The 21,384-nt window shown below is 39.3% G+C and overlaps 1 protein-coding gene and 1 pseudogene across 5 annotated transcripts in view; both read left to right on the top strand.

Moving 5' to 3' along the window:
- The window catches only part of SNAP91 (synaptosomal-associated protein, 91kDa), a 168,523-nt gene that overhangs the window by 112,439 nt on the left and 34,700 nt on the right, over positions 1 to 21,384 (top strand). The window contains exons 13-17 of one of the 5 annotated variants that reach the window (XM_010861748.1): positions 4,455 to 4,622; positions 10,711 to 10,818; positions 12,260 to 12,337; positions 12,497 to 12,568; positions 13,012 to 13,095. The exons of 1 other annotated variant lie outside the window; for it this stretch is intronic. In XM_010861748.1, coding sequence (XP_010860050.1) covers positions 4,455 to 4,622; positions 10,711 to 10,818; positions 12,260 to 12,337; positions 12,497 to 12,568; positions 13,012 to 13,095 — 510 coding nt within the window. The remainder of the gene's footprint in view (positions 1 to 4,454; positions 4,623 to 10,710; positions 10,819 to 12,259; positions 12,338 to 12,496; positions 12,569 to 13,011; positions 13,096 to 21,384) is intronic. 3 more of the 5 variants (XM_010861744.1, XM_010861745.1, XM_010861746.1) reach the window with 3 other exon arrangements.
- LOC105004347 lies at positions 15,421 to 16,411 on the top strand (annotated as a pseudogene).

Here is a 21,384-nt window from a genome sequence, read left to right as displayed (position 1 = left end):
CACTTGTTATTTGTTGTCTTTTTGATAATAGACAGTCTTGCAGGTGTGAGGCAATATCTCATTGTGGTTTTGATTTTAATTTCCCTGACAATTAGTGATGTGGAGCATCTTTTCATGTGTCTGATAGCTGTCTGTATGTCTTCTTTGAAAAAAAATGTCTACTCAAGTCCTCTCTTTTATAATCAAGGTGTTTGCTTTTTTTGTGGTTGAACTGTATGAGTTATTCATGTATTTTGGTTATTAACCCCTAATTGGATTTCTCATTTTCCAATGTCTTCTCCTGTTCAGTAGGTAGCCTTTTCATTTTGTTGATAATTTCCTTTACTGTGCAAAAGCTTTCTGGTTTGACATAGTCCCATTTGTTTTTGTTTCCCTTGTCTGAGGAAACATACTCCCCAAAATATTATTAAGGCCAATATCAAAGAGTATACTGCCTGTATTTTCTTCAAGAAGTTTTATGGTTTCAGGTCTTACATTTAAGTCTTTAATCCATTTTGAATTTATTATTATACATAATGTGGGAAAGTCTAGTTTGATTCTTTTACATGTAGCAGTTCAGTTTTCCTAACACCATTTTTTGAAGAGGCCGTCTTTTTCACCCTTTACTGTTACCTCCTTTGTTGTAAATTAATTGCCATATAAGTGTGGATTCACTCTTTGGTAGTTCACTCTTAGTGTATAGAAACTCAACAGATTTCTGTATATTAATTCTGTATCCTGCAACTTGACTGAACTGATACGATTTTAGTAGTTTAGTAGTTTTATTTTGGTGGCATCTTTAGGATTTTCTGTGTATGGTATCATGTCTTCTGCAAAGAGTGACAGTTTTAGTACTTCCTTTCCAATTTGGATTCCTTTCATTTCTTTCCTGATTGTTTTTGTATGATTGTTGTGGCTAGGAGTTCCAATATTAAACTGAAGAAATGTGGCAAGAATGGTAATCTTTTCCTATTCCTGATCTTAGAGGAAAAGCTTTCAGATTTTCACTGTTGAGTATTGTGTTAGCTGTGGGTTTGTCATATGTAGCCTTTATTACATTAAGGTATATTCCGTCTATGTCCCTTTTGTTGAGAGTTTTTATCATAAATAATGTTGAAATCTGTCACAAGTTTTTTTCACATCCATTGAGATGATCATATGATTTTTATTCTTCAAATTGTAACTATTTGTAACTATTTGTAACTATTCCCGGGGTAAATCCCACCTGGTAATGATCACTAATGTATTGCTGGATTTTGTTTGCTAATATCTTCTTGAGGATTTTTGCATCTGCGTTCATCAGTGATATTGGCCTGCAGTTTTCTTTTTTGTGGTATCTTTGTCTGATTTTGGATCAGGGTGATGCTGGCCTTGTAGAATGAGTTGGGAAGTGTCCCTTCTTCTGCAGGTTTTTGAAATAGTTTCAGAAGGATAGGTGTTAACTCTTCGATAAACATTTGGTAGAATTCACCTGTGAACCCATATATCTGGTCCTGGACTTCTGTTTGTTGGGAGTTTTTCTAATTACTGATTCAGTTTCACTACTGGTAACTGATCTGTTTTGTATTTTTTATTTTTTCTTGATTCAGTATTGGGAAATTATCCATTTATTCTAGATTGTTCATTTTTTGCTGTTTAATTGTGTGTAGGAATCTCTTATGGTCCTTTGTGGTGTTGGTTATAACTTCTCCTTTTTCATTTCTGATTTTATTGATTTGGAGCCTCTCTTTTTTTTCCGTGATGAATCTGGCTAAAGGTTTATTTATTTTTTCAAAGAGACAGCTCTCAGTTTCATTGATCTTTTGTATTGTTTTTGAATCTCTATTTCATTTATTTCTGCTCTGATCTTTATGATTTCTTTCCTTATTCTAACTTTTGTTTGATCTCCTTTTTATAGTTCTTTTATGTGTAAGGTTATGTTGTATTTTAGATTTTTCTCATTTCCTGAGATAGGCTTGTGTTGCTATAAAGCTTCCTCTTAGAATTGTTTTTTCTGCTTGCCATAGATTTTGAGTCACTGTATTTAATTTTCACTTATCTCTGGGTATTTTTTATTTCCTTTTTTATTTCTTCAGTGATCCTTTATTTAGTAATGTGTTGTTCAGCCTCCATGGATTTGTGTTTTTTGAAGTTTTTTCATGTAGTTGATTTCTAGTCTCAACATTGTGTTTGGAAAAGGTCCTTGATATGATTTTAGTCTTCTTAAATTTACTGAGACTTCTTTTGTTGCCTAGCATATGATCTATCCTAGAGATTGTTCCATGTGCTCTTGAAAAGAATGTGTTTTCTACTACTTTTGGATGTAATGTTTATATATGTGTGTGCATAAACATTTAAATTTATATAAAATAAAAAAATACGTATAAAGTCTATCTGATCTAATAATGTAGTTTAAGGCCTGCTGCTGCTGCTGCTAAGTCGCTTCAGTCGTGTCCAACTCTGTGTGACCCCATAGATGGCAGCCCACCAGGCTTCCCCGTCCCTGGGATTCTCCAGGCAAGAACACTGGAGTGGGTTGCCATTTCCTTCTCCAGTGCATGAAAGTGAAAAGTGAAAGTGAAGTCGCTCAGTCGTGTCCGACTCTTAGCGACCCCATGGACTGCAGCCTAACAGGCTCATGCATCCATGGGATTTTCCAGGCAAGAGTACTGGAGTGGGGTGCCATTGCCTTCTCCGAGTTTAAGGCCAGTGTCTCTATATTGATTTTCTGTTTTGATCATCTATCCATTGATGTAAGTCCCCTATGCCTTTTGTGTTACTGTCAGTTACTCCTCTTATGTCTGTTTAGATTTACTTTATTTAGGTGCTCCTACATTGGTTGCATGGGGCTGCCCAGGTGGTGCATTGGTAAAGAATCTGCCTGCCAATGTAGGAGACGCAGGAGACTCGGATTTGATCCCTGCATCAGGAAGATGCTCTGGAGTAGGAAATGGCAACCTACTCCAATATTCTTACCTGAAAAATGCCATGGACAAGAAAGCCTAGAGGGCTATAATCCATGGGCTCGCAAAGAGTTGGACATGACTGAATGACTGAGCACACACACACATACACATACATGTTGGATACATATATGTTTACAATTGTCATATTTTCTTCATTAATCAATCCCTTGATTAGTATGTAATATTTTTCTTTGTCTCTTATAACAGTGTTTATTTTCAAGTGTGTTTTGTCTCACAGAAGCATTGCTACCCTGGCTTATCATTTCTATTTACATAGAATACATTTTTCCATCCCCTCACTTTCAGTCTGTGTATCTTTATGTCTAAAGTAATTATTATTAATGTCAAATTTATGTTTCTCAGCCTTTTAAATGTCTTCTGGAACTTTTGGTTTACTGAGTTCTCATATCGTTTTTAAAGCTCTGAAAAAAATAGCTTCCAAATGAGTTTTGATAAAGTTTCATGTTTAAAATAAATTTCCAGTAACATTCATGAATTCAAATGTGATGCCTGAGATGTATCACGTGACTGATACTAGAGGAATGCATTGGACACTCTAAATGTTTAACTTAAAGTCATAGTATAGTTAAAAACAATCCCTCTTAGGCTTATTATTTAGGATGCCATCTGTAATCCCACTGTTGATCACTAAGAAAGTATGAACCTCTCAATGGAATGCTGACCTCAGAAGGGCTGAAAAGTTTTGATACTACAGAATCTCTCACATTCATCTTGAAAATAATTTTCAATGTTGTCACATAATGTTTATAATTGTAAAAGTCATATATTAAACTGAAAAACATCTGGTAATGTGAAACTTATGAAGAAGAAAATAGGTTTGAGTTTCTTTTCTCTAACCCTTAAACTTTCATTCAAGTTAATATGTTGCACAGTCAAACTATAGCCATTTTAAAGCTTCTATTCATGCTCTGGTATTCTACACTGAAGTGACACATCAAATAAAGAGGATCAACAAAGTTCAATTAACTATGGTTTCTTCAGAATTGACAATTATAGTATAATGAAATTAACCAAAGCAAATGAAATGGTAACTCTGATAAGAAATCAATTGAGTTCATCAAAACCATTTAGACCTAACTTAAGGTAAGTCTCACGACCTCCCTTGCTCTCAGTTTTCCCATTATGAAATTGGAAATTTGATCTAGAGGATCCCTAACGTCACTTCCAGCTCTAAAGTTCCATGATAATAATAGGTAACATTTATTTTTTAATTACAAATGGTCCATAAAGGTACATAAAGCTAAAATGTCTTCAGTTAGTGCCTCACCCTGCTTGGACATTGGTGTGGTTGAAAGTTTCAGCTTTATCTCTTATTTCTTCATATGCTCACCCCCATGGACATCAATAGACCTTTTGGGAGAGGGTGAGTAAAGCTTTATCTGTAAACCTCTGTTTTGAGAGACTTCCATATCTTAATAATTGTCCTCACTTTGATCATTTGGAGCCTGGTATATCTTTTGTGCTTTCCTTTTCTTCTCTTCCATTTGTTCTGTGTCTGGTGCGACGTAGATTCTCTGGCTGCACTTTCCTCTGTTCCCTCCGAAGCGCAGATCTCAGATCCGTTTGCACCAGAACCTACTCCTCCTACTACATCTGCTGAAACTTCAGCTGCTGCAGCCTCTGCCTCAACTACCACAACTGTCACTGCTGTCACTGCTGACGTCGATCTCTTTGGAGGTTAGTCAGTCACATCCCTCTTCTTTCATTTTCCTTCCAGGATTACTAAAATTACCATAGTATGAAGATGTTTAAAATATTGTACATGATAGAACAGTATGACACAACTTTTTAAGTACTTTTTAAATGTTTATTCATATATATCTTTGCTCAGTTTGTCAACTTCATTTAGTTTTAGTGGTTTTAGAAGACAGGTTGCAATGCTTTGGACCTGTTTTATTTTCTGTTTTTTTGCAAAGTTAGGATTTAAGTCACTACTAGGACTCTTGTCCCATATATGGGATCCAGCCCTGCAGTATCTATAAGGGTGGTCTCAGATCCTTCTATCCTCCCATATTTAGGATTGGGTTTTTGGAATTTCTTTTTAGATTTGAACTAGCTAGAAGGAAAAAAATATTTGGGGAATATGAGAGGAGAAATTCTGGTCTAAGTTATTTTTTAAGTTTTAAGACAAAAAGTCCTCTAGAAGTTCAGATCTAGAGGTCTCTGAAAAGAGTTTAAGGACATCCATTTTTGCAACCTTAGGCTTGTTCTTTGCAAGCAAAGATTTGGATTGTCTTTGGCTTCAGAACTTTGAGAAATCACTGGAGTCAGTACTTGCAATGCTGATTGAAAACAGGTTTATATCAGACTTTGAAATGATAGTCTGAAAATATTTTTTTCCATGTAAATGTAAGTTCTGACAGAGTTGATTTACAGCTGTAAGCCTGAGTCAAATATCCTAGGCTCTGCCAGTATAACATGCCTGGACGCAATGAACCATCTGAAGCCACTTTATTTACATCTTCCCATCTTGAGTGGTGCTTATGTCCAAACCTGGAGAAGTGCTCATTTTAGATGTGTACATTGAATAGTGTTATAATCATCATAGTTTTGTTTCTTCATTTCAACATAACATCTTGCCCAGGGCATTTTAAGAACATGGTAAAGAAATCAGAGGATGCAAAAAAAAAAAGAAGTCAGAGGATGCAAACAATGTGGTGGGGGCAAGAGAGTTTCTGCAAGTTCTAGTAGAGTTCATAAATTCCCCTGGGAACATACACTTACACACCATCACGTAACACTGCTACGTGCCGCATTCTCTGAAGCTCACCAACAGTGTCTAAGACAAAGAGTCCTCAGCTTGACACTGCATTGTTGCCTCTGTTTCATGTGAGGCAATTTGCTGCTGCCTTGCTGCACTGCCATGCTATTACAGAAAAAAATCTGCTTTTATTAAAGTAGAAGGGATTTTCAGACTCTTAAATAATTTATTATAAAGAATTATTTGCCAGAGAAAGTTAGTTTTTCATTATGCCTCTATAACTTTTGAGACCAGAAATTAGAGTTTTAGTTTACATTTATAAAATCAACTTCTTCATCCCCTCCTTCTTCCCCCATGATTGGTCTTGAGTATGGATGGTTTCTCATAGGCTTATGTTAACAGGAAAATTCAAGAAAAAAATATGAGCAGGATGGTAACAATTTTGTATGTAAACATTTCTGTTCCTTTAGCTATTTAGATTTTCGGTTTTCAGTCCATTTGAAGGAGCTTAATTGCCTGTAAGAAATCAATCAACTCCATCTTGCTTCTCTCATGGTCCTCTAAAGCCTAAGATATTTCTTGGAAATATTCTTTGTGCCATTATGCTGTTCGTGTTGATCATTACTGCTTTGATGACATCCATCAAGCAGAAGAATCTGTATGTTTGGAAATATTTTTATGATGTCATTCTTTCTCCCTGCAATGTAAGTTTAAAAGGTCAGTACTGTAGCAAATCATATTACTTAATGCCAAAGAATGGAAGCTCTTCTCTAATTTCACCAATATCCTTTCTAGTCATCTGGCTGGAGGCTGAGGAGATGAGTATATCTGCAAATCTCATTACAATTATTTTTACTAATCTTTCTAATTCTGTAAACTGTCTCCTGGCCACTGGTAGCTGTAAAATCTCTAACCTTTATGTTCATAAATGTATGTGTTTCACCGTATGTTTTATGTTAGTACTTTTCAGTGATATTCCCTGGTTTCTTTCATGTTCTTTATGGATTTATAAGAAATCATTTAGAGGTAGGACTTTAAATTAAAATTCAAACTAAAATCTCTCCGGTCATGTTGTGTGGCCATTTGAAATAAATGTATCTTTAAAATGGGCAAGTGGTAGAACTTTTGATTAATAAGAGCATCAGTTATTTCACATATATGACTGTAAAATATGCCCCTATGAGGTTTTATGTAACATGGCTAGCAGGATTAAATAGACTTTAGAAATAGGATTAATGCATTTTTAAATGGCTAATTTTTAAATTTTCAGGAATATGAAATATTAAACATTAAAATTTTCTGTGCATTTTAGTCTTATATTTTCATTACAGATTTAAAAAATAGGGACTGTTATTTTAAAATACTCAGATTGATACCTACATAATGTTTTAGTTATTTCAGTGTAATTCATTAAAAGCATTTTTAAAGAAACATTATATTTGCTAAATGCTTTATTTTTTAAAAGGAACTTTAAGAAAAATAAAATCTCTGGTCAGGCAGAATAGGACTGCAAGGCAGTGTTGTGCTTTAAAAAATAAAATAGATAATAAGAGAAAACACAAAATTTTTAAAAACATTCTGTTTTTCATTGATGTAACAATAGCATATTAGTGTTTTTTTTTTTTTTAAACAACATAGTGTTTTTCTAAGCAGTGCAATGCTAAATTTATGCTAATTCCTCTTGCATTTGCCAGGATACCCTTTCAGTCAGCTGTGTTAATTTGTGAGCATCCTGCATGAAGATGGTAGGCTGCGAGCACAGAACCAAGTGGCTGGAAAACCAAAGGACTTGCTTCCCAAGCCTGACTTCATTTGTACAGGCTGCTTAACAAACTAATTAACCTTCCTTAAAATCAGTACTTAAGTATAAGCCCTTACAACTAGACTTAATGGAAGAACGTTATAATCTGAGACCTGGGAAAGAAAATGAAATGCTGGTGACTTTTGGGCTCAAGATGTTCAGAATGATTGAGACCTTAGAGCCATGTAGGTGATTTAAAGATGGCTTATGTGGCTGGAGAAGACAAGGAGGGATAGTTCACCCTGGGGAGGACAAGAGCAGTAAGAAATTTTCACATAGGAAGTCAGACACATGATAAAAATTTAGGGGGAAAATTCTTCCTATGTTGCCAGAAGAAAGAGAAGGCTAGTCTGCACAATGTCTGAGACACTGGTTTTCTGGGTAGGACTGGACCAAGTCCATGACTGTAGAAAAGCAGGAACACACATTTCCTAGAAATAGCAGGGGTTGGTAATTGGCAGAATGTAGACATGAACTGTGAGTGGGTAACAACGGAAAGAGAACTAGATTGGAGGTGGTTTTAGCTTTCAATGCTGGAAGGATAATGCTGCCATCGATTATGAAAGAAAGCTGGATAGCTAAGAAGTTTTATTGTTTTTTAGAAAACAACATCATAATTGCTTTATTGTCTCTCACAGTCTTACAGTCTTGGGGGTCTGCTGAGCTCAGCTGGACAGTTCTCTCTCAGGGTTCCTTGCATGGCTATATTCATACAGTGGCTGTGGGGTTGGGATCATCCAGACTCATTCATTCACATCTCCGTCTCCTATGCTGGGAGGACTTAAAAGCCATGGGCTGGAGCAGCTGGGGGTAGTAGATGAGTTAAGTTTATGTTTAGTTTCAGAGAAGCATTAAAAGGAGATGTCTTGCTGACAGGGGAAAAATAAAAAACCACCTTTCCTGAAAATATAGCTACAAATATGGGTTTCATCTGCTTATACAGAAGTGATCATTAAAGAGGCACACCCGTGAATACTTGTTTGAACTCAGCACTGATGTAGAAAGAAAGAAAATGAAGTCGCTCAGTCATGTCCGACTCTTTGTGATCCTGTGGACTGTAGCCTACCAGGCTCCTCTGTCCATGGGATTTTCCAGGCAAGAATACTGGAGTGGGTTGCCGTTTCCTTCTCCAGGGGATCTTCCTGACCCAGGGATCGAACCCAGGTCTCTCCTGCATTGTAGGCAGACACTTTACCGTCTGAGCCACCAGGGAAGCCAATAGCACTGATGTAACTGGTACTTAATTCAGTCCTACAAGGAGGGAACAATATAGTAGAAAGTGGCACAGTTCATCACAGTAGAGTGGTTAACCACACAAACTTCAGTCAGACAGCTTACAGCCAAATCCTGAATCCACCATTTGCCAAACCTTGGGCAAGTCCTCAGAGTTTACAAGTTTCCATTCTCTTATCTACAAAGTGGAGATGATAGAACTTACATCCCAAGAGAGTTGTAGAAATTAAATGTAATAATGCCAGTGAAATATTTACCTAGTGACTGGCACACAAATAGTGACTGCTATTACTGTTTCTATTGCTTCTAATCACACTACCCTCAGTTCCAGATTTTATAAGACTAGAAAGAAAACAGACCTGACTCACGGCAAAATATTTCCAACAGTCCATGGGATTGCAGAGTCTGCATGACTTAGTGACTGAACAATAACAAACCTTCTCTTAGACTGTTGGCCCCAGTTCTTAGTGCTTTCATGTTGCCCTGTCTTCTGTGATAACATGGCATCTGGGGAGGCTGTCTGTCCTATCCCCGACTGTTTTTTGCCTATGCCATTACTATTATTCACCATCTCCCTTGACTGACCTTTACCAGAACGTGTTCCCTCAGTGTAGCTGTGAGAAGCAATCAAATCAAATCAAGCTGTAACATATGATTGTCCTATTGTCTATTCCAGCAATATCGGTGTTTTTGTAAAGAACCTTTTAACCCATGTGGGTCTCTAATGTTTAATGTTTGTTAATGCTGGGTTTCAGGATGTTACCGTAGTGTGTCTCATACTCAGATCCATTTGAAACACTCTGGGTTAAACTGAGAAACAAGTGTCCTGACTGTAGGATTTCCTACCACTTAGACCAGGTAAATCTCTGAGAAAGGGGAAATACTGGGTAGCATTTTGTTTGACAAATTCTTTTTAATGGCTGGAGGAGCAGTGTTCCAGGGAACGCTGGTAAGTATTGCAGAAGGCAGCAGTTTAGGATATAAGTCTAGCAGGTAAGTGGCAGGTACTTTTTGGTCTCCACTTCCCAGGAATTTCTTCTAGGCAGGTCGTATTTATGATAACTTCATTCCTTTTGTACTTTGGAATGAAAGGGTTTCTTTGAAAACTCCAGGTAAAACTAATTTTACCATAATTAACATGGTGTGTTGACAGAAACACATTTGGGATCCTTTGCACACATCAGCCATTTATAAATTGGGCATTTATAAATGGAGGCTGCTTGTATGTTAATGGATCTACTGTATATTATTATAATTTACTATATACAGTTACATACTTGTAGTTTCAAAACATGAAACTATATCTTTAGTTCATTGAAAACAGGTAATTTTCAACATAACTAGAGCAATGCATTATTTGAAAATAGCCATAAATTTAAGTCAAAATAAAGGCATTATGGCATCATCTCCTAATTTTTTTTCTCTAGTTCTTTAAAGCAAATCCTTGGTTGTGTCTGAAATGTTTCTCAGTGATAATGAAAGTTTAACTTATGAATATTTATATATGTCATGTTAACAGTGCAATTTTGCCTAGACTATAAAAGAAAATTGAATTTAGATGGTTTATGTCATTGTATATTTAATTTTATTGGCATTAAAGAGGACATCCATGCTTGCTAGAAACCATGAGTCAGAGACATCATAGTAACATAGTATATAAATAATGAAAGCTCAATGTCTCAAACTGCCTAAGAAAGTAATTTTTGTGTTTTAATTTTCGCATCCATTACTTTCTAGTGATGCATAAAACATGCTTCTTAGAGCCCTTATACAATGAGAATCCTGTCACCCTTTGGATCCTCACAGGTCTCAGCAGGCCCCACACTGCACCACTTTGCATGTAGCCAACATGAAGGGGCGCCAGGAGTCACTGTTCTGTGACTGCCAATAGTGCATGGGCTGTAAAAATGCATTTTAAGAATTCATGTTGTATAAGGGAGCCTTCTTTGCAATTTAACTTGGTTCTTTTACTATATTTTTCTTCTCTTTTTATCCCTTTCATTTCTTTTGTTTTAAAACCTGCACCCAAGATGCCTTTGCAGCTTCTCCCGGGGAGGCCCCTACAGCATCCGAAGGGGCCACCGCGCCGGCCCCCCCAACCCCCGTAGCAGCGGCACTTGATGCTTGTTCAGGAAACGGTGGGTTTCCAATCCTGAGCCCGTCTGTTGTCGTTTTGTCCTGATGTGAAACCCCCGTAGCTAGACATGGCCCTCTGTGTTTCTAATTTTACTTTCTTCTGAGCATAAAATATCACTCCTCCTAACAGAATGAAGAATGCTGACACTTAAAACATTAAGAAAACGAAGGGCATACTTATCAAAATTGACAATTTCTCAAGATTGACAATTTTTGTCACTGCAAGTATGCTGCCTTAATGTTTTTGTTCCCCTCTAATGCTACTGATGGACTTCCCTGTTGGCTTAGTGGTAAAGAATCTGCCTGAAATGCAGGAGACGTGGGTTCGATTCCTGGGTTGAGAAGATCCCTTGGAGAAGGAAATGGCAACCCACTCTAGTATTCTTGCCTGGGAAACCCCATGGAAAGAGGAGCCTGACGGGCTATAATCCATGGAGTTGTAAAAGAGTCCGACACGACTTAGCAACTCAACAACAACCATAAATGCTATCAGTGTATCGTACTCTTTTTGTAACACTGAATTCCAATATATAGGCATGTTTTCATGAATCTTCCAAGCTACCAAGTTGACCAGATTAAGTGAGCATTTAAAAAATAACAGTCTCCAATCCTAGACCGTAGTCTAATCTGACAAATACTTGTTAAGTGTTTCAATTTCTGAATTCGTGGTACCTGCTAGATTTTCTTTTCTCTTTAGAAGAACATGCTAATCACTGACCCCCCACTAGTAGGGTCCTAGCTCAAAGCAAGCAGCCTAATGCCTAGCCAGCCACTAATGTGTAGCCAGCAGCCTAAAGCCTAGCAAGCAGCCTAAAGCCTAGCTAGCGTGTGAATATCTGTGCCAGGTGTCTTGGTCCCCATAGTTATAACGCTGCTCTCTTGCCTGTTTCCTTACTGATGCTGTGTGTGTGTCTCCACTTTCCTTTCCCCAAGACCCCTTTGCCCCGTCTGAAGGTAGTGCAGAGGCTGCACCCGAGCTGGACCTCTTTGCAATGAAGCCACCTGAGACCAGTGTTCCTGTAGTTACCCCTACAGCTAGCACAGCCCCTCCGGTTCCCGCCACTGCTCCTTCTCCTGCTCCCGCCGTCGCAGCTGCCACTGCTGCCACTACCGCTGCCACCACCGCCGCCGCCGCCACTGCCACCACCTCCGCCACCACCACCTCCGCTCCTCCTGCTCTAGATATCTTTGGTGGTAATTTTTTTGTTGTCATTGTCGATGTCATTGAACTCTTGCCACCCGGTGGATTGTATTCCGGTCCTTGCGGTGTCCTGCATACGCAACTCTAGACTGCATGATGTCTGTGTCATGAAATGGTTCTCCAGCAACCATTTGCAGCTCGTTTCAGAACTCTTCCAAAAATGCTCACCCGCAACTGGAAAGTGAGGCGGTTTCTGGCGGGTCCGTCCCGTTGAGTAAAGGCATGTGTGTTCTTGGTCTTAGATTTGTTTGAGTCTGCTCCTGAAGTTGCTCCCGCGCCTAAGCCAGAGGCTGCTCCTAGCATAGACCTGTTTGGGACAGGTAAAGCCAAAGCTCCCTTTCTTTACGTGAGTTTGCCTCGATGTTTTCATGAAAAAGCCCTTTGTCTACCCCTGTGATAATGCACTTGTTAGATTTCTGACTTTGATTTCAGCTCTCTACTCACTTATGCTTGGTTTTGGTTTGTTTCACTTTGGGAAGATGCTTTCTCCTCTCCACCACAAGGGGCCTCTCCTGTGCCTGAGAGCTCTCTCACTGCTGACCTCCTATCCGGTGAGTGTTTCTGCCAAGGTCAAGCCTTCCTAGATGTTTTAGTGGTGGGGGTGGAGGGTATGTGTGGAGAGACAGATGCAAAAATATGAGGGTTGTCTTGAGTTCTTTTACGCTCAAAATTCACTTTAAAAAAAAAAAAATCTCATTTTTGGTCCATCCACAATTGCTGACCCCCTATATTTCAAATCTGCTACCAACTGGAAAGAGAAAAACTCTTTTTCATACTACATCCTGTGACCTCAGGGAGTAAAGTTTTATTTTCTTCTGTGAAATATGTATTTTTAAAACTGTTGGCTTTTACTCAACTTTTAAGCCTGTCTAACTTAAGAGGTTAGCTCTTCCTGCTATTCAACATGAAATCTCTGGGAGCTATTTGTCAAGGCTCAGGGTTTCGTTTTCCTTTGGGTGACGTGCCCTTTGTCCTGTTCTGTGCTTTGCTCCAGTGGATACGTTTGTAGCACCATCTCCTGCAACCACTGCCTCGCCAGCAAAAGTGGATTCTTCAGGGGTGATAGACCTTTTTGGGGGTGCGTATCTCTCCACCTTCAACACTCACAAAATCCTCCCCCCCCCCAGAATAGTTTTGAGATCTTGTAGTTCATTATTTTTTTTCTTTTGACTATGTGAAATTATTTTCATCTTTTAAATGTGAACTTACATTTTTAAGATCTTTCCATTTCTTTGTCATCATCATCATCATCCTCATTGGCTCATCCTATTTTTTAGTGCATGCCCTAACAAAACCAGATGATTTTTCATTTGCAGTCTTGTGTTTTTAACTTTTCATTCATCCTCATGTAGAATCAACTGATTGGAATTTCCTGCTACTGCTCTTCCTTGGTGATCCTGATCTGTCAGCTAAATCAACGTTTCCAAGTTCTTTAAAGCAATATAAACATAGATTATTTGGAAATGAAAAAAGATAAGCCAGTTAGAATTGAAAGCATAAGCTCTAGATGTCATGCATTATTCCATAGGGTTTATTTATGTTGAGTTTAATGTTCCTAAATCCTCCCAGAGAACTAGAAGATGTTTCACTGACTTAAATGCATTTTTCTTTTCCTGTATGCTATTGGAAGAAAGGCACATGTACTGAATTAACTCTAGAACTACTCATTTGGATGATACATTCAGTGTCTTCTGTTAGCAGTAAATTTATTGGGGAAAGTCCAAGTTTGGAGTGATTTCTTTATGAATTTCCATAAGTGCGTATGCTGTGGGCTAAAATACCATCCTTAGCAAGTGAAACCCACATTGAGTAGTTAGGATATATTGATGCATTATGGCGAGTGCCATGAAAGGAATATGAGAGGTACAAAGGTGTCGCAGTTTGTGACATTCAGAGGCTCAAAACCTGTGGCAAAATCATTAAACTTTGATACAGGTAGGGCAGCTGCTGCTTGAATTGTTTGTTAAATTTTGTTTAATAGAGTTCTAATGGGAGGGGATTCTTTGCTTTGAGCAAAAAGCTTTAAAACTTTGATCCTGTTTTGATAGATTATAGGATTCAGCCCTTAAAGAAGAAAAATAATTTTCTTACTCTTACAAAGAGGTGTTAATTTTTAAGTATCCTAGAACTCTTCTTTTGAGAGAGTGAACTGGTCAGAGCATAATTCAATCCATTCAGTCATTTCACATATCCACAGGAGACAAGCTTACCACAGAGTGTCATGTCTGTGCATTTCTCAGCAAATCACTTCCCTTACTTACTGTTTACACTCTTTTACTTTTTTGCTGCATAATGGATAATGGGTAGATGCATTCGGAAGTAGTGCTTCTGAACCCCAACCTGCACCTCAGGCTGCTTCTAGCTCGTCAGCATCGGCAGACCTACTAGCTGGTAATTAATTGCATTAAAATAAAATAGTATTTTATGAAAGTTAAGTTTGGATATATTTTTATAAGTAACAGATAATATATAAATTTCAAGGTGCATGTCTTCTTTTCCTTTTAGACATGAAATTGAAAAATAAGACATTGTGTAATAGAAAGTTGATTATTTCCCAGGAGTTGATGAAATTGGTCTTAAAATCAGTTGTATGCAAGCCACCCCTGCAGCTCATTAGATGCTCTTAATATGCCTTACTTTCAGTTAGCATGTTTTTTATTAAAGAAATAATATGCTTAATTCAGCAATTTTTATCTTGTATTGCCCCTCCCCCCTTTTTAAAGGAATTTGTGGGGAAATGTACCACGATATTTGACAGTTAGTTCTATAATATGTGAATACTCTAAGAGAAGCTTTTCTACATTTCCACCATTGGTTAGATTTTTTTCCCCTCTTTTTTTTATTGGAATATAATTGCTTTACAGTGCTTTTTGAGTGAATAACATTATATGTAAATACAAAAGGAAATGCAGTAAAGATATAGCATAACTAAATGTTAAAAATGATTTTTAGAGATTTTAAACCAAAAATTAAGGAGCATCTCAAAATTGGGGAGAAAGCGCTATCAAAAATTCGTGAGTTCTCGTTCCTCGCGATGTTTCTGCCTCGCCGTTTAAGACCGTTGGCTTTCTTCGCGTCCATTGCATGTTGGGAACGGCAGTTCGTCAGAGTGGCTATGTCGCTGTGAGATGCCGGCACTCGTGGTAAGTTCAGGTCCAGTCTGGCTTCGCACGAGCCACTGCGTTTCACGATGACAGGCGTGGCACGCTCTGGTCACCGTTAGGTATGCGCGACAGGCTTTCAGAGCAACTAAGGAAACAAGCCGAAAACCTACGACTTCTCATGGGCTTGCGGTCTCGCTGAAGCTCGTGCTCCTCACGGACCGGCTGTCTTCGTTCCTCTTCTCCCCGCTCCAAAAGTTTGAGCTTACTGTTGGCAGGCCCCTGGGCAAACGGTGTGTGAGATGGGACGGTCATCAAAGGACAAGCGAGATGTCTACTACCGGCTAGCCAAGGAGAAAGGCTGGCGCGCCCGTAGTGCCTTCAAGCTGTTACAACTTGACGAGGAATTCCAGCTCTTCCAAGGCGTGACGCGGGCAATTGACCTGTGTGCGGCCCCAGGCAGCTGGAGCCAAGTGCTGAGCCAGAAGATAGGGGGCCAGGGTTCTGGCCATGTGGTGGCTGTGGACCTTCAGGCAATGGCTCCACTACCAGGTGTGTTACAGATCCAGGGGGATATCACCCAGCTGTCCACTGCCAAGCAGATCATCCAGCACTTTGAAGACTGCTCCGCGGACCTAGTGGTGTGTGACGGGGCTCCTGATGTAACCGGCCTCCATGATGTTGATGAGTATATGCAGGCCCAGCTCCTCCTAGCTGCTCTGAACCTTGCCATGCACGTCTTGAAGCCAGGGGGCTGCTTTGTGGGCAAGATCTTCCGAGGCCGGGATGTGACACTGATCTACAGCCAGCTGCATGTCTTCTTTTCCAGGGTGCTATGTGCCAAGCCCAGGAGCAGCCGAAATTCCAGCATCGAGGCCTTTGCTGTCTGTAAGGGTTACAACCCTCCTGAGGGCTTCCTGCCCGACTTGACCAAACCCTTGCTGGATCACTCTTAACGATTTCAACCAATTGGATGGCCTCAGCCGCATCATTGTGCCATTTGTGACCTCTGGGGACCTGAGCGCCTATGATTCAGACTGCAGTTACCCACTGGACCTAGAGGACGGCTCAGAATACAAGTGCACTCCACCCAGGCAGGCCCCCATCTCACCACCCTACCAGGAGGCGAGCACATTGAAGGAGAAAGGGCAGCTGGCCAAGGACAAGGAGATCCGCCCTCAGGACTGCCCCACGAGCACAGTGGACAGGATGCCCCAGTCCCTGACTGTTCCACAGCGCCACACCCTGCAGCCCTCTGAGGTTGAAGACAGTGGAGTGAATTATTCGTCTTAACATGTTAAGTTAGCCGACAATCTGGTAAGGACTGGGAAGCTGTTTGCTGTTAGGAAAACCAGAATTTGAGTTGATCTTGTTTTCAAATATCTCCTCAACCAGTATAAACATACAAACTCCAAGTGGGAACCTCCAGCAACTATCACAAATAGAAGGAAAGAAACATCCCAGAATGTCCATCTTCACTACAGAGGGGAGTCTTGAGTGGGGTCTTGCTTCTTCTATAAATCTTTGCAGCCATGGGTCCCGAATATGTCCAGAACTCACCCTGAAAGCAGGGTTCTTAACCCTGGGTAGAAGTCAGGGATATCTATGAACTTGATGGAGGGAAACATTACATTTTTATTTTCACTAACTGAAATTTTAGCTTTACTCCAGAATCTGAATGCTGGCAGCAAATCAGAATTGTAAAATTACTTTTACAATAGTAAAAGCAGTGTCTGCAACTTTCCACCAATAGAGGTCACACTTACTTATTTAATGTTATGTTATAGTTGTTTTGGACATCTTGAAATATTGTTCACATTGGTCACTACTTTGAATAAGATCTTTTTTTTAAATTTGTCTCTTTGATTAAAAGATAATTGCTTTGCAGAATTTTGTGATTTTCTGACATATCAACAGGGGTCAGCCATAGGTGGGATCAGCCATAGGTGTGCCCAGGTCCCCTCCCTCCAGACCTCCCTCCCAGCTCCCTCCACATCGCACCCTTGTCACAGAAATTGTCACAGGGCCCCTGTTTGAGTTCCCTGGGTCGTACAGCAGGTTTCCGTTGGCTGTCTATTTCACATGTGGTATTGTAGGTTTCCATATTGCTCTCTGCATACATCTCACCCTGTCCCTTCTCCCTCCCCCATGTCCATGGGTCTGTTCTTTGTGTCTGTTTCTCCATTGCTTCCCTGAAAGTGAATTCATCAGTACCATCCTTTTGGATTCCCATATGTTTGTGTCCATATGATGTTTGTATTTCTGTTTCTGGCTTACTTTACTCTGTGCTTTGGGCTCTAGGTTCGTCCAGCTCATTGGAACTGACTCAAATGCGTTTCTTTTTATGGCTGATGGTATTCCATTGTATGTATGTCCCACAGCCTCTTTTTCCGTTCATCTGTGAATGGACATCTAGGGTGCTTCCATGTTCTAGCTATTGTAAATAGTGCTGCAGTGAACATTGGGGTACACGTGTCTTTTTCAGTTTTAGTTTCCCCAGGGTATATGCTAAGGAGTGGGATTGCTGAGTCATATGGTGGTTTTATTCCTAGCTTTTTAAGGGATCTCCATACCATCTTCCGTAGTGGCTGTATCAGTTTCCATTCCTACCAGCAGTGCAAGACGGTTCCCTTTGCTCCACATGCTCTCTGGCATGCATTGTTTGTAGACTTTTTGATGATCACCATTCTGACTGGTGTGAGGTGGTATCTCATTGTAGTTTTCATTTGCATTTCTCTAATGGTGAGTGATGTTGAGCATCTTTTCATGTGTTTCTTTGTCATCTGTGTGTCTTCTTTGGAGAAATGCATTTTTAGTTCTTTTTCCCACTCTTTGATTGAGCTGTTTGTTTTTCTGGTTTTGAGTTGTATGAACTGCTTGTATATTTTGAAAATTAATTTTTTGTCAGTTGTTTCATTTACTATTGTTTTCTCCCATCCTGTTCAGTTCAGTTGCTCAATTGTGTCCAACTCTTTGAGACCCCATGGAAGCATGCCAGGCTTCCCTGCCCATCACCAACTCCTGGAGCTTGCTCAAACTCATGTCCATCCACTTGGTGATGCCATCCAACCATCTTATCCTCTGTTGTCCCCTTCTCCTCCTGCCCCCAATCTTTCCCACCATCAGGGTCTTTTCAAATGAGTCAGCTCTTTGCATCAGGTGGCCAAAGTATTGGAGTTTCAGCTTCAGCATTAGTCCTTCCAATGAATATTTAGTACTGATTTCCTTTAGGACTGACTGGTTTGATCTCCTTACAGTCCAAAGGATTCTCAAGCATCTTCTCCAACACCAAAGCATCAATTCTTCAGCACTCAGCTTTCTTTGTAGTCCAACCCTCACATCCATACATGACTACTGGAAAGATCATAGCTTTGACTAGACGGGCCTTTGTCGGCAAAGTAGTGTCTCTGCTTTTAATATGCTGTCTAGGTTGGTCATAGCTTTTCTTGTCCCATTCTGAGGGTTGTCTTTTCACATTGTTTTTAGTGAATAACATAACTAAAGTACTAACTTGATGTACTAAAAAAAAAAGTTCATATATTGTAGCACCCCCTAAAAAAAAATTTAAGTGTGTAATTTAAAACTCAAAAACAAAGACTAAATGCATAATCTCTTGAAAGGACACATATCCCAGAAAAACTAGTTATTCATTTAATTTACTTTTAGAGCTATGACATAATTGCAATTCCAGAATTGAACTGTGAATAAAATATCACCTTAGTCTTCTCCTTGAGTAGAAATTTCAGGTTCTATTTGGTGTACCTAGTGTGGTGAAACTAGAGAACATTCTAGAAGAGGCAACTTCTGTGTCCAAGGAGGACAGGCTAACAGAAAAAATCTCTCCAAGTCATTGAGGTTGCTGGTGGGATATAGGCATCCCCCACATCTCAGACAGAGTCTGGCTGGAAACTTGAGAGTTATTGTAACAAATGAAATGTTATTTCACCCAGTGAAGAGTAAAACCGTCAAATTCCTCTCATGAGATATCAACTGAAGATATAGATGTTTGAAAGATGGAGACAGTTTCCTGGATGGCCCTGTAAAAATGGACTATTAAGGGAGGTTAGGTATGTTGAAGGATATGCCTAATTTGTGAGGTTGATATCAAACAGGGAAACCATTTTCTTCCATAAGAGACAATTCTGGGATGACGGCACCATAATCTGTACTAGCATAGGTCTGTGCCTGTAGTAGGAGGGAGACCTATGTCCTGCAGTAGGAGGGAGACCTTTCATAGTTTCTCATTTTCTGTTAACCACATGGCACAGGTAGCTTTAGCAGGGCCACGGAAGTCCTTGAAATGATTTAAAATATAAAAACTTTCAGTGTGCAATTAATAACAGTTCCCACTAACTGGTATGGTCTATAGAGGACCAATCATTTCATCTTTAGGGGTCAGAAACAGAACAGACAGAAGGTTCTCAGGCTGTTATTCTTAGAAATATTGACTCTTCAAATTGATTTTAGTAAATGGACTTAATAACTGTACCACTGAGAATAAAGGAAATTACAGCATCTTTAACATAATAGAGCTCATGTGAGTGTGGGAAAATGTGTGTGGGAATGTATTTATCTACCAGTAATTTTAACATGGTACTCCCTGAACCCAAGTGATGTGTGTAGACAATGACTGGCAGTTTTGATATGTCTCTCTTAATAGAACTTCATTAAGTGTGTAGGCCATTCCCCTGTAGAGAGAGACATCCATAAGACTGATCATCTGTGATAAAAGGCAGTATGTCTGCAGCTGGTGATTCATGTAGGACAGCTCAAACATGTCTGTAGGACATCTGAGACATATATATATATATAGGCAGGAAGCCGAGCAGTTATTACTTTATTTTCAATTGCACAGACTTTCTTAATATAAATTCCAAAACAAAGAGAAAGAAAGAGTCGTCATTAGTATTCTCTTACTCCTTACCTCTATTCCAAGTCTCTAAAACTTTTCACTTAACAGGAGTTCTCCAAACTCCTTATTAATGCCTATCATTTTCCTGCTTAACTCTTCCTTTAGAGTAAAGCGACAGATTTTTCTTCCTTAACATAATAATCAGTTGGTTATTTTATATCACTTTATAGCTTTGTAATTAGTCTAGGTTTGTGAAGGTGCCTGCTTCATAAGAACTGAGTATAATGGGGAAAAGCCATCTTTCCAGATCTCTGTTGACTTTATAAACCTATCAGAAGGGGATAACTCTGGCCTCACACCTGGCTGTAGGAAAGAGGTCAAGTAGTATTGGGAAAAACCAGGGTTCTAGAAGATTCCTTTCTGAAATCCTGGCTCCACACTTGCCATCAGGTCACCTGAATCAAATTATTTAACCTCTCTGGCCCCAGTTTCCTCATTCATGAAAATTCCTGGAGTGATTGTGAGGCTTAAATAAGCTAATATATGTCTTAGGTTGAATGATATAAAATTGGTATTTTTGTAGGATCAAAATGGTCGAATATTGGCAGTGTATGTGGCTCAGATAGTTCAACCTAAAAAAATTGCTCAGAATGGGCCTGTCTTTTGGTGAGCCTCATGCCAATTTTGGCTAAACCTTCACTTTCATAGAGAAAACAGTGATCTTTTTTTTTCATTAAATAGTGTTATTTATTCATCTTTGAGAATGAACCCCTTACCTTATGAAACTCACCAGCACTAAGCAGGTGAGCCCTGGGTAAATGCACATGGTTTTCTCTTTTTATTACTGAGTCACGGGTGGTGTATTAACTTCCCTTTGCATCTTTTCTAGCTGTGAAAAGATAGGATTGAATCAGCTGATTTTAATCTCCTTTCGAACACTGATATGCTGTGACCTTAGAATACATTGTCCTTTCTTGACCAAATTTTAAGAAACTGAGCATCAGGTACAGTTGTTTCCATGTTCAACTGTAACAAAGAGAACCACACCCTTTGCCTAGATTTCCGACTGCCGTATTCCAACTTGTGGGGGATGTTTCCAAGAAGTCAACCTTAACGCAGCAACCAACCTCCCTAAAATCAAACTGGTCATATCCTCAAAAATAATTGCATTTATCCCATCTTCTAGTAAAGTAATGCTCAAAATTCTCCAAGCCAGGCTTCAGCAATATGTGAACCATGAACTTCCAGATGTTCAAGCTGGTTTTAGAAAAGGCAGAGGAACCAGAGATCAAATTGCCAACATCCACTGGATCATCGAAAAAGCAAGAGAGCTCCAGAAAAACATCTATTTCTGCTTTATTGACTATGTCAAAACCTTTGACTGTGTGGATCACAATAAATTGTGGAAAATTCT

The sequence above is a fragment of the Bison bison genome, unplaced genomic scaffold (assembly GCF_000754665.1).
Source record: "Bison bison bison isolate TAMUID 2011002044 unplaced genomic scaffold, Bison_UMD1.0 scf7180017864473, whole genome shotgun sequence".
Taxonomy (NCBI): Eukaryota; Metazoa; Chordata; class Mammalia; order Artiodactyla; family Bovidae; genus Bison; species Bison bison.
This window is presented reverse-complemented; position numbering and strand designations above follow the sequence as displayed.